Raw genomic sequence first — 12351 nt, 5'->3', positions numbered from 1 at the left:
TGATATAGTATGCTATGCTAGGTCATATTGCATACACCTTAATAAGTCAAGAGGAACTTATATGAATGATCTCAGTTGTGTGCCGTACCAGCCTCCACAAGGGAGGTGACTCAAGCTCCGCAAGGGAGGAAAGAAAAAAAAAATAATGTCCTTCGCAAGGGTGGCATTCAGTTCAATTATAATCTCGGTGTCGTGGGGGACCTTGCAAACCCTCACGTCCCGATGATTGCGCACAAGTGGTACGAGCACTCGGGCCCAAAAGAAAGATAAGATAAGATAAGATAAGATAATAAGATTCTGATAAGACATCATAATTAAGCATAATTGGCTCATGCATATTTATTCATGTGAACTTACAGTTATTTTGCGAGAGGTAGTTCCTACTTACTGAGCGAAAGCTCATTATAGAATGTTTATACTGTAGGTAAGCAACCGGCATATAATGCCTGATGGACTACCGGCGAGTGGAAGAACAATGTGGGGCTCGGGATATGGATATCGCTCGCTAATATTTCCGCAATCAGCTTTATGTTATAAATAGTTTTGTTAAATATGATTCTAAAACAGATATGTTAAGGTTTGAATATCTTAATTAAGAAAGCAATTTCGTACTTATGTTTATTATAAGACCTTAAAAAAAATATTCCGTAAATTTTAAGAAATTTCAGTAAGTACAAGTTAAAAAGTTAGTACACAATGGCGGCCTTAAAGGAGGGTCGCCTCAATTACAAAGCCTGTGTCATGACCGAGAAATTTATCATAATTATTATATAGGATAATATTTCCTAGAATCCTTTGTATTATTAATATAAATGTTTTTATGATAAGTTGTAATGACCAGAAAAAATTTAGGTCTCATCCAGACAGTCCAGTATTTGACCGAAATTCTTTTCGGAATAGTAAGTAGTAGAATTTTGATGTAATTAAGAAAATGTTATGTAAAAACTTTATGTACGGGGTAAAATCTCCCGAAAAGTGTAAAGTTATAATACGAATATTTTTACAAAGTTAAAATTCAGAAATTTCTGAACTACGATGATGACCAAAAGTTAGGGTCGTCACATAAGTATTTGTTGATATATGTATGGAATAGCAAGTTATAAGTTAAAATTCAGAAATTTCTGAACTACGATGATGACCAAAAGTTAGGGTCGTCACATAAGTATTTGTTGATATATGTATGGAATAGCAAGTTATAAGTTAAAATTCAGAAATTTCTGAACTACGATGATGACCAAAAGTTAGGGTCGTCACATAAGTATTTGTTGATATATGTATGGAATAGCAAGTTATAAGTTAAAATTCAGAAATTTCTGAACTACGATGCAATTACCGATTTTCAGACTGTATTTAAGAAAGAAGTATGGAATGTTGTGTTAAGCTCACAAGTGGGTAAACACATAAATGATAAGTTTAAGAAATGGAAAAGAATTGAAAGACATCAATTCTAGGGTTTTGGAAACAGTCGGAACGAAAAACAAACGAAAAAGGGATTCGGAAGGCCGAATTGAGAAAATTGAGATTTCGACTAATTTGAGTTGACCAAGTCAAAATTTGTTGACCAAGAGTCAACCAAAACATCGCCCTCAAAAAGTTAGTCAAGAATGGTCAAGGTTGACTAAGTTGACCATCTGTCTGAAAAACGCAGATAAAACGCACACCGGACAGGAAATTAAATGAAAAATTAATGAGATAATTACTATAAATGGAGGGCTAGGATTTAAAGTAATTAAATTGATGAGTGGCTGAGATGAGGACATGTGGCAACATAGTGTGGCTGGCCAAGGCTTAATGGAGAAGTAAAAATTGAAGATTTTTTTGAGATATTTGTGATTTTTTTTACAAAACGGTGGTTGAAAAGTCAAAGTTTACAAAATTAATCATTGCTTGTGTGATAGTCAGTTCAAGTGAGGAACTAAGGCATATATGGCCATTTGTACGTGGAAAAGAACCAGAGAGCATCCAAGAAGAATAGAGAGGAAAAAAAATTCCAACGTGAGAAACAGTGAGTTAGACCAAAAATCGACGGAGTAACCGAGGCATCGCGCCACCAGAGATTGACCTTTGTTTCCTAATTTGAGATTTCAAGATTTTCTCTTGTTTTCCTTTCTCTTTGCTGCCGTGGATGTGTAGAGAAGAGTAGGGAAAAATTTTCTAGAGGTAAGGATTTTGCTTGAAATGGTTTGAGAACATGGAATCTAAGAATCTAAGGTTAGATTTTTGGTTATTTAACCTTGGTTTCTAGCAATTTTGATATAGAGAATTTTGTTGGAAAAGTTGAGAAAACCCTAAAACCATGATTAAGATTTATGGTATTTTGAAAGAGAAAGGATATGGTTGGTGTTTGATGGGGGAAACAACGGATAAAACGAGCTAAGGTTGGCTCGGGGAACATGCAGAAATAGGCCGAACTCTGCCGAAATTTAGTTTGAGTAATTTGAACTAAAACTGGATTTCAAGAGGCATAAGGGATTAAAGTGTGAAAAGAAAGGTGTTTCGATAATCGGTGATGGTTAGAAATCGAACACAATGAGAATTCACAATTTTAGACTGAAACTGAAAATTAGGCCCATGACTGAGTAATTTGCATGGTTTTAATGTAAATCCTTGAGATAGGAAATAGTTTGAGGTTGAATACCAAACATAAGAATTGTAGACCTTTCTGACGTAAATTTCAATGTAATTATTGATCTTAGATTTTGAATCTAACGATCGAAAAATTTATGCAATAGGATCGATTAACGGCTGAAGTCAGAAAGCGTCAAGTGAGACAAATAATGCATTGATAGAGAAACTTTGGTAAGTACAACAGTTTTTCTATGGCTATATCACGAACAAGCTTACTTTTCTATATTGCACAAAAATTGCGCATATAGTAGAATTTTAAATGTTAGATACAATGTGAATGTTAGGTACTATATAAAGTATGTATCTACAAGACTTGTGTAATCATAGAACTTTATTCTGTGAAAAGTATGTATCGATGTTAAGTAAATGTCAAGTTACAAGAAAAAGTTAAACTTAACAGAAAGTTAATCTCATGATAAATTGCTCAATAATGCACAAATTCATAAGATTTAACTAAAGTTACCGTTTCAATAAGAAAATTGATAAACGGTAAGAGACTAAACGTTCTGTTTGTACCAGCCTTCGAAGGAAAGGTTATTATGAGACTATGAAAAATATGAAACCGTGACTGAGTTGGATTGGTTAGCTACCCCACTCCTCACTGGTTATGCGCGCTATGGTACAACAGGACAGGGCCCATAAGAAGTAAAAGACAAGAAAATGAAACACATAAACCATTCCATATAAAGGTATGGTATCTGTAAAGAAGAATGAAAAGAATGAGAAACACGAAATGAAAGTCGTTCAAAATGTGAAAATACGATGTGAACGACTAAAATGAGACAAAAGCAGAACAAAGAATGTAATGAAAGAAGAAGAACATAAGCCATACATGTTTTAGTAGTACAGAATGTATTATAATATATGACATGAATGCATATATGGGTATGCATAATTATTGCATCTGTTATGACCTATTGATACTTGCTGAGCGAAAGCTCATTAAGTTTGTTCGTGTTGTAGGAAGCTCGGGTAAGGCACCGGCTCCCTGAAACTTGTTGTTGGGCATGCAGAGAGGATGCAGCAGTGGAGTGTGGGCAAGTGGGTTATGGATGCATCACGTGTTTTGGAAACGCTGCTGAACATTATGTGTAAAATAAAATAGTGTTTTATGTATTTTGATGACTAATGTAACAGAATGCCATCAGAATGCTACAGTATTTTAGGTATGACTACTATAACAGAATGTTGTGAGAATGCTACAGCATTTTGAGAATGACTAATGTACAGAATGCTATTAGAATGCTATAGCATTTTACGAATAGTTGAAAACAGAAGGCTAGCTAAATGCTACAGCATTTAGACGTACATGGTAAGAATGAAAAAAATTGGCTTGAATTTTTAAGAGGTTATAACTAGTAAGTAGTAGAGGTTAAGTGTGAACTTAGGATGATGATCAAAAGTTAAGGTCGTTACAGCCCGTCTCGTTGCAAAAGGATACACACAACAGAAGGTATTGACTACCTCTATACCTTTGCCCCTGCTGCTAAAATGATGACTGTTAAGGTCCTTCTTGCCCTCGCTGCCATCCATAGTTGGTCTCTCACCCAACTTGATGTAAATAATGTCTTTCTTCACGGTTATCTCCAAGAGGAAGTTTATATGTCCTTACCTCATGGTTATCACTGTGAGGGGTAGTCCTTACCACCTAATCCTATCTGCCAGTTACATAAGTCTCTCTATGGGCTTAAACAAGCCTCTCGCCAATGGTTCTCCAAGTTTTCAAGTGCATTACTTGAACAAGGCTTCAAACAAGCTGCTTCGGACAACTCTTTGTTTACTAAGAGGAATGGAGCCTCTTTTATTGCCTTGTTAAATTATGCATATGATATTGTTATTGCCACTAACAATGAGAAACTAGTGGAGGATTTCAAGACTTTCGTTGTCAGAGTGGTACTGGTTGTCACACTCCGAGGGGCCGCCACCATCTCCACCCTTCTCAAAGCTATTGAGTGTCAAGACTGCTTTTGTGTGTCCAATCACCTTTGGTGAGCACTTGTAAGTTTTGTAGAATTTGCCTTTTTTGCAGCAATCAGAGTAATTCTCTTGGTTGCATTCCCCTGGAGGAGGCTTTTTCCCTCTTATTCGGCCACTAGGCTTGCAGCTTTCGACCAAGTTGGTCGCAAGAAGAAGCAATATGAGAAAACTCACTGCTGAATTAGAAATATGGTTCTTCATTTTCTCTAGTACACTCCAGATTCAGTAATGGACTAATATTAGGCTGGTTTGTAGAAATTGATTTATGGGTGACTATATATATAATGGCTACCGGGAACGAATAACTTTCTTATGCTGAACCATGACAAATTTGCAGTCTTTCTTTAAAATGATATTGCATTCCTTACAAGTAACGTTGCAAATTAAATAAAATAAAGAAATATTTTGGAAAACAAACAAATAATTAAATAATGATGTGTTGGCTATATATATATAGCTACTGGAAAGAACTGCTTTCCTTACGTTAAATAATGACAAATTTGCTGCCTTTCTTTTGAACGAGTACGCCATTTATTATGAATACTGCTCATACAACGTAGTGTATGAGTTGCATTCTTAATAGCCATAACTATAATACTTTAACGTGGAATAAAAAAAAAAGAAAAACACACACACACACACACACACACATTGGTCAATCTGTCTCTTGTGGCGGCCAATCATAAAAGCTAATAGAGATAGAAATATAATAAGCCGATAAAAATGCAGCTGAAATTTTAAAATCATAAAAAATCTTATGTTATAATATTCTCAAATTGTTGAAGAAAAAATGCAGCTGAAATTTTAAAATCTGTACTACCTTTTTTAGCATTTAGCAACACAGCCTTAAAAAAATGAAAATGAAAATGAAAATAAAAAAAAAGAATTATTCACAAGAAAAGAATATTTCCATGCCTAATCTATCTTTTTATCGTTTAGAGAATGAACCAAAACAATGGCATGTGCAATTGCTTTTACGCTAATTATATACAAGAAAATTGTTTGTATTTGCCATAAACTTGGATTTCTGCGCATAATCACTGTGATTTGACCTCCAAAAAACGTACAAGTTACGTTGGAAAAATAGGAATATTTTTGTAAAACCGCTGGGTTCATGCCGTAATAGTCACGTTGACATAGCTTTTCATAACTTTTTTTTTTTTTTTTACCTCTTATAACGCCTTTGATTATCAGAAACGAATACAGTAGAGTACAAAATTTATTTCAATACCAATACAACATGAAAAATTAGCTAGAGAGAAATGAAAGGCGTCGCCAATATCTCAAAGACAACTTACATTTTAATGCTTGTGGGAATCACTCTCTTTCTAACTATTTGTTCATCACATCATGTTGAAGCCTCAAAATGTCGTCCGAGCGGCAAAGTAAGAGGCAAGAAGCATCCATCAGGCAGCGAGTGCGACATAGAGGGAGAGCTCTGCTGCATCGAAGGAAAGATGTACAAAGTCTACAAATGCTCGCCGCGGGTGACCAAACGCACCAACGCTTACCTCACTCTCAACAGCTTCGAGGAGGGCGGCGATGGGGGCAGCCCTTCCAAGTGTGACAACCGATACCACCCCGATGACACCCCGGTTGTGGCGCTGTCGACGGGGTGGTTCCACAGCGGAAGCAGGTGCTTCAACAACATCACCATACGCGCTAAGGGGAGAAGTGTGGTGGCCATGGTTGTTTGACGAGTGTGATTCATCTGTGGGGTGTGATGCTGAGCATGATTACCAGCCTCCGTGCGCCAACAACATCGTCGTCGCGTCGAGAGCGGTTTGGAAAGCTCTTGGCGTGAGTCGTGAGGATTGGGGTGGCTTGGATATTACATGGTCTGATGCTTGATTTGCTTTAGTATGATACGTTGTTGAGGATGTTTTTTGTTGTGATTTGTTGTGTAATATGTATTTGTTATAATAACGTACCTTTGCTGTATTGTATTAGGTTATGAAATATGGGACTTCTCTTGCTTTATTTATGATTTTTCCTCTTTTCCCAGCTCGTATAATAAGCAATCTTTTGACGCTATGTTTGGTGAGAATGAAAAGTGGAGGGAAGAAAGAAGGCAAAGAGATGTTGGAAGAGGAAAATAAAAAAGGGTTGTTCGGAAGCAGGGGAAAGAGAGAAGAAAAGAAAAAGAAATATAAAAGAACATAATGTCAAGGCATCTCTAAGGCAGTGTCAAATTAAGATATCAATTTCAAAATTTTAGCGTCTTTAATAAAATGTTTTTCTTAGTGTTAAATTTGATATATGCTATAATTGGTGATAAACTGAATTAAAAATAAATATTTGCATCGTTTTGCTCTTTTAAAGTGATTTTTTTTCAAATCTGATAACACTCAGGTCCCGTTCATTTCATCAATTCGAGTTTTGCTACAGTAAAAAGCTCTCAGAAACAGCCACATCTAACTTTTTTATTACAGTGAAAAGTTTTCACATAAAGTCATATCTTAACTCGAATCGGTTATTATTTTGCTTTTGGGCAAATTTTTAAAATGTCCTTGAAAGATGGGCTTACCATGGGCCTACAATCGATGGGCTGCGGTTAGATGGGCTGATGTTAAGAGTCCCAAGAAGCCGTGTGCAAACATGAAAATCAAAAAGCTCTTTTTTCTTTCCTAGTTTCATTCTCTTTTAACTATAGAAAATTCCGGTTAGATGGGCTGATTTCGCAGAATATGCAACGGAAATTGAAGCAAACTTCTGCAATATGCAAGATTTATTCTCTCAAGATTTCGAGCGCTAGAGAGATCCGGAATTTGAGTTAGGTAAATGGATTGTCTTAGATCAATGCCTCTTAACTTGTTAAGTTCCTGTAATATAAAGAAATGACAAGTATAACTAAACTATGCCTTATAAATTAGGTTTAATTCAACAGTGTAGGATATATACCTGGACTCCAACCCAAAGTTGCTCAAGCTGACTGTACGGCATCTTTAGTTCAACAAGATTCTTTGGCTTAAAGTTCGACGGTAAATATTTTAGAGGGTATTCGTGCCACTCAAGATACCGAAGTGAACGAGAAAAATACCGGAGATCTTGAAGGTACACTTTGTCTTTCTTGACATAAGAGGAATTGTAAATTTTGAATAATCTCAAATTATGCATCTTGCTGAAAATTGTAGGCTCCAAGTGTATATCTCCATCAATTTTGGACTTGTCTAGGAATATTCCTTGAATTTTTGTCGTCCCCTGTCATAAAGTATAAGGTAGTATATATATCAAGAATTACTTAAGTGCTGTTGCATTATAGACCTGAGGAAATAATTCGTATCATTATTAGGGCATAAATACAAAAAGTATTATATATAGAGACATATAATTCTTTTATATGAAAATTAGTATAATTGAACCTCAATTCAAGAAAGAAATATCATATCTAAGTTGGCTCCTAACCACAGTGTAGATTTTCTTTAAAAAAAAAAAAAGAAAAGAAAAGCCTTTTCATTGACGTTTTTTCTTTCTGAAAGTTGTAGGTTCCAAGTTGTTATCTCTTCGTCAATGTTGAACATGTCTAGGAATATTCCCTTGAATTTTGCAGTCCCCTACCATAAAGTATATATAAATTCTATTTGAACATGTTAACGATATAATAATTACTTAGAACACAAGTAAAGTATTGATATATATCATGAGAAAATAAATAATAGAAAGTGCTCTATATAGAGACATATCTTTTTGTGTGTGTGAAAGTAGTAAACTCTCATTTATGGATTTGTATCTTTTGACTTACTCAGTACGGAGTTAGTTAAATCATATTTCTTGTATCTTGGAGACATGATGAAGTGAGTTACCAGGAATGTTAATGTCACGCCCCTAAATAAGGGTTGGTGACGTGGAGACTTGTTTAGAAATTAAACAGGATTAAGAAATATAATTAAACAGGATTAAGAAACATAATTAAACATTTAATAACATTAAAATCAATTTCAAAGATAAAATATTAAAGAATTTCTAAACAAACCCCACTATTTTAAGGAAATTAAGTTTCAGGAAAAGTGAGGTGCGTTTTTCAATACCATAGTCAGACTAATTCTAAAAGTCAGCCTCTGGCATCACATTGGGATTTCTCACAGGAAAATCCATATTGTAGCATACATAAGCAAACAGAAAGGTAGTCTACTGACATCAGCCACAGTCTAGTAGAATTTAAGGTTACAAACCGTAGAGTTACACATGCCTTAGCGATAAATTATAAGGAAGAAAATACTTCACAGCTTCTTCACTTCCTGAGTTCGGCTCACCTCACCGGTGGTCACTATCTACTCGGCACTACTTCTAGCGTCGCCTGGGAGGGGTTTAATAGATTGAAATCAGAGGAAAAAGTGAGCGAATGGCCCAGCATGATATAATTTCATAAAACTTTATCAATAAACAAGAATTCATGGTTCGAACATATCATTCGGAACCAAACAACCTTTTTAAAGAAAGGGAAGAATCATAAATCTCAAGTTTCATTTTACAGTAAGTGATTTCAAGATTAAGATGAGTCACTTACCTTATCGTAAAGCCATGATATCACCACCGCAACCCAATCTCTAGGCCATCATGCATTTTACCATTTTTTAAAATATCTTATTTCAAGAAAATATTACTTAAAATGCTTCTTTAAATTTCAATGATATCAAGTACGTTTTATCTTTAAAATGTTTTCATAGGCCAAAATCATTTTAAACAGGGTTATCAAGGATATGGACAAGAATATCCTACCTCTCGGATATTTAGTCTACAGATAACTTCATGTTGTCCCACCGTCTATTCTTGAAGCTCCACATCCGATCGTGCCGCTAGCTTCAAAATAATGTTTTAGAGTTAAGATCTCACCTCTAAAACGAATCTAGTTCAATTATGTACAATTGTATCATACTAGCGTGCCTTGACTCACATGAAGTTGATCCACTCACCTTGAGAATTTGGAATTCAAACAAGGAAAATGGAATGGAACAAGGATTAATGTAGCTCATCCACTCACTTTGAGTTCTCAAATGAAGTTAAGTTGGTTCTCCATTGAGTTTTGGGGTCAATAACAGGTTTTTGAACATTTATGGGTCGAGAGGAGTGCAAACCGGTCGACCGGTGGTAGTGGAGTGTAACTCTACCGGTTGGCCATGGAGTGGTGACCGGTTAACCACCCCGGTCACCCAATGGGAGCTTGTCAGGCCAAAAAAATGGCCGAATCGCGAAGGAAAAACGCCAAAACCTGCATTTTCGGGTTCGATTATGAGATATTTTCATAGCAAATCAACAAAACCAGGTTCTAATCATCAAATCAACTTTAAAGAATCAAAAACTTCTAAATTTGATCATGGTTTCATTCAAAATCCATCAAAAATCAATTTGATGTTGAAAACTTCTTGAAAATCTCCCTTTTTGGTTCAGATCTGGTTCAAAACTCCCTTAGAGAGAGGGAGAACTTTGAGAGAAAGAGAGAGACAGTAAGACGTGAGAGAGAGTGAGAGCGCAGGGGAGAGGGACGAGAGAGAGAGCTAAGAGAGAGAGAGAGTCAGTGAGGAAGGGAGAGAGTGAGAGTGACGAGAGACGGAAAGAGAAATGAGAGAAAGAAAAGAAAAGAAAAGAAATATAAGGAAAAGAAAAAGAAAAGAAGTATGTATTTCCACATACTTCTCGGGTGGAATTGTAAATGCTGAAAATAATTAAAATTTCTTGAAATTATTTAAAATTTAAAGATAAGATAATGCTTAATGAGCATAATTAATTAAGAAAAGCAGATTAGGCACACTAATAAATCACAATTAGGATAATTAAACTTGTTTAATTTTTCAAGTCATTACAATTAATATACAAGATGGAATGCATTCCTTCTTGAGAAAGAAGCAGAAAAATAATTCCCTTGAAGTTGATTCAGTATTTGGACTAGTAGGAGCTCCGATTCATGAATTTATTTTATGAATCACTATCCATTAGAAAATTAATGGTACACAGGGATGAATATGTAATTAGAGGGGTTAACGGATTTCACCTAGCTCTAATTATGAATTATTTATGGAGCATTGATCTATATGTAGTGACTTTATCAAATGGACACTTCATATTCTTGAAAGTAAATTATGTCTATAATTTCGAGAGTGCAATTCTAAATTTTTAGTGGAGTAACATCCCCCCTTAATATAATCCTAAATTACCCAATTAGTCATATTAAGTAGTGTTACTTCTTAACATTCCCTTACACTTAACTTAACATGTTACACATATTAAGTATGAAAATATGGGCAAATTTAAACTTTTAAAACTTCTTAACTAGCAAAGATAATCAAAATATATATAATACACCCTAACTGGCTGGCCAAACATATACAATATAATACATCTGTCAAAAATAGGCTCAACCTTATACTATGTTAAGTACAACGAGGGCCTCCAAAATACATGTTAGCTAGAACTCCATGTACATCAATCTCGTTCCTCATGAGTGCGCCAACCAACCATTAAATCCACAACTAACGCTGGGATGTACCCTCATCTGCATCACCATAAAATGAGTGAGCTATCGCCCAGTAAGTAGAATAATGCATGATATAGCAACAATGAAATTATGCATGAGCTCATGACTTAATAAGATATTTCATTTCACTTTTTGTTCGTTCTTTTATGCCTCCAAAATACATGTTAGCTAGTACTCCATGTACATCAATCTCGTTCCTCAGGAGGGCGCCAGCCAACAATCAAATTCACAACTAACGCTGGGATGTACCCTCATCTGTATCACCATAAAATGAGTGAGCTATCACCCAGTAAGTAGAATAATGCATGATATAGCAACAATGAAATTATGCATGAGCTCATGACTTAATAAGATATTTCATTTCACTTTTTGTTCGTTCTTTTATCTTTTGTGCGAAAATAAGGTTTTTCTTCGACGGGGTGGTAACCCAGATACCTCATCAAACCTTGTGGCCATAAAAATAAATATAATATCAAATGCCATCATGTGCGGCAAAATACAATTTTCAAATTTTAAAATCAATTCTTCTTCGTGACCATCAAGGAAGCCTCCCACACCACAAATCTCCAATGAGACAAAAGGTCAAACGACCAGTGATCGCAAATTTATTAATATAACATGGGGCTAGTCATATTTAAACACAAATCCTTCTCCGTGATCATCGGAGAAGCTTCCCACGCTACAAAAGGTCCGGCAGTCTCCTTGGAGACACAAAACCTATCAGAAGATACAGAACCATCATTTAATTTTCTTCAATATTCATTCCCTTCTTAATATGATCAATAATACATATCTTACATAATGCATGTATGCATGATTATGTCAATATCAATTACACATATTTCGTATACTCACATATCACAATTTTAAAACTCATAGCATATGCATGACTTTTATGGTGACACAGGTGAGATTCTAATTACCTAGAGCCTTAGAACTAATATTGAGGCTCTCTGGTATCCTCTCAGAGAATCCGGTAATCCACGCCTCTGAAATATTGAGTATTTTTACTCACATTATTGTCCCGCCAATAATGACTATTATTCATGCATTAAGGAACTCATTTCTCCTAATTAAAACCTCCATTCAATCTTAAGTCCCTGTGATCAAACCTATTTCTAACCTTTAAATCATAATAAACCTCAAAATAGAATTAAATTGGACTCACAGATGAAAGACTCATGAAAAATGGCCAATTTTGCGCCTCTAGCTGGTCTATTTAGCATCCAAATCATCTCAAACTTTTTCTAAAAATTTGGACATAGTTTTCCCTA

The 12351-nt window shown here is 35.2% G+C and overlaps 1 protein-coding gene and 1 pseudogene across 1 annotated transcript; one reads left to right on the top strand and one right to left on the bottom strand.

The window, feature by feature from the left end:
- Nucleotides 1–4485: 4485 nt before the first annotated feature.
- On the bottom strand, nucleotides 4486–4806 carry LOC21389307 (putative ripening-related protein 2). The gene has a single exon (XM_010090037.1). The coding sequence runs from the start codon at nucleotides 4804–4806 to the stop codon at nucleotides 4486–4488; it is 321 nt and encodes a 106-aa protein (XP_010088339.1).
- A 1061-nt stretch (nucleotides 4807–5867) lies between these two features.
- Nucleotides 5868–6456, top strand: LOC21389306 (annotated as a pseudogene).
- The last annotated feature ends 5895 nt before the right edge of the window (nucleotides 6457–12351 follow it).

Source organism: Morus notabilis, unplaced genomic scaffold, assembly GCF_000414095.1.
Source record: "Morus notabilis unplaced genomic scaffold, ASM41409v2 Scaffold481, whole genome shotgun sequence".
NCBI classification, from domain to species: Eukaryota; Viridiplantae; Streptophyta; class Magnoliopsida; order Rosales; family Moraceae; genus Morus; species Morus notabilis.
Note: the sequence above shows the minus strand (reverse complement) of the source record. Positions and strands in the feature narration are given on the sequence as shown.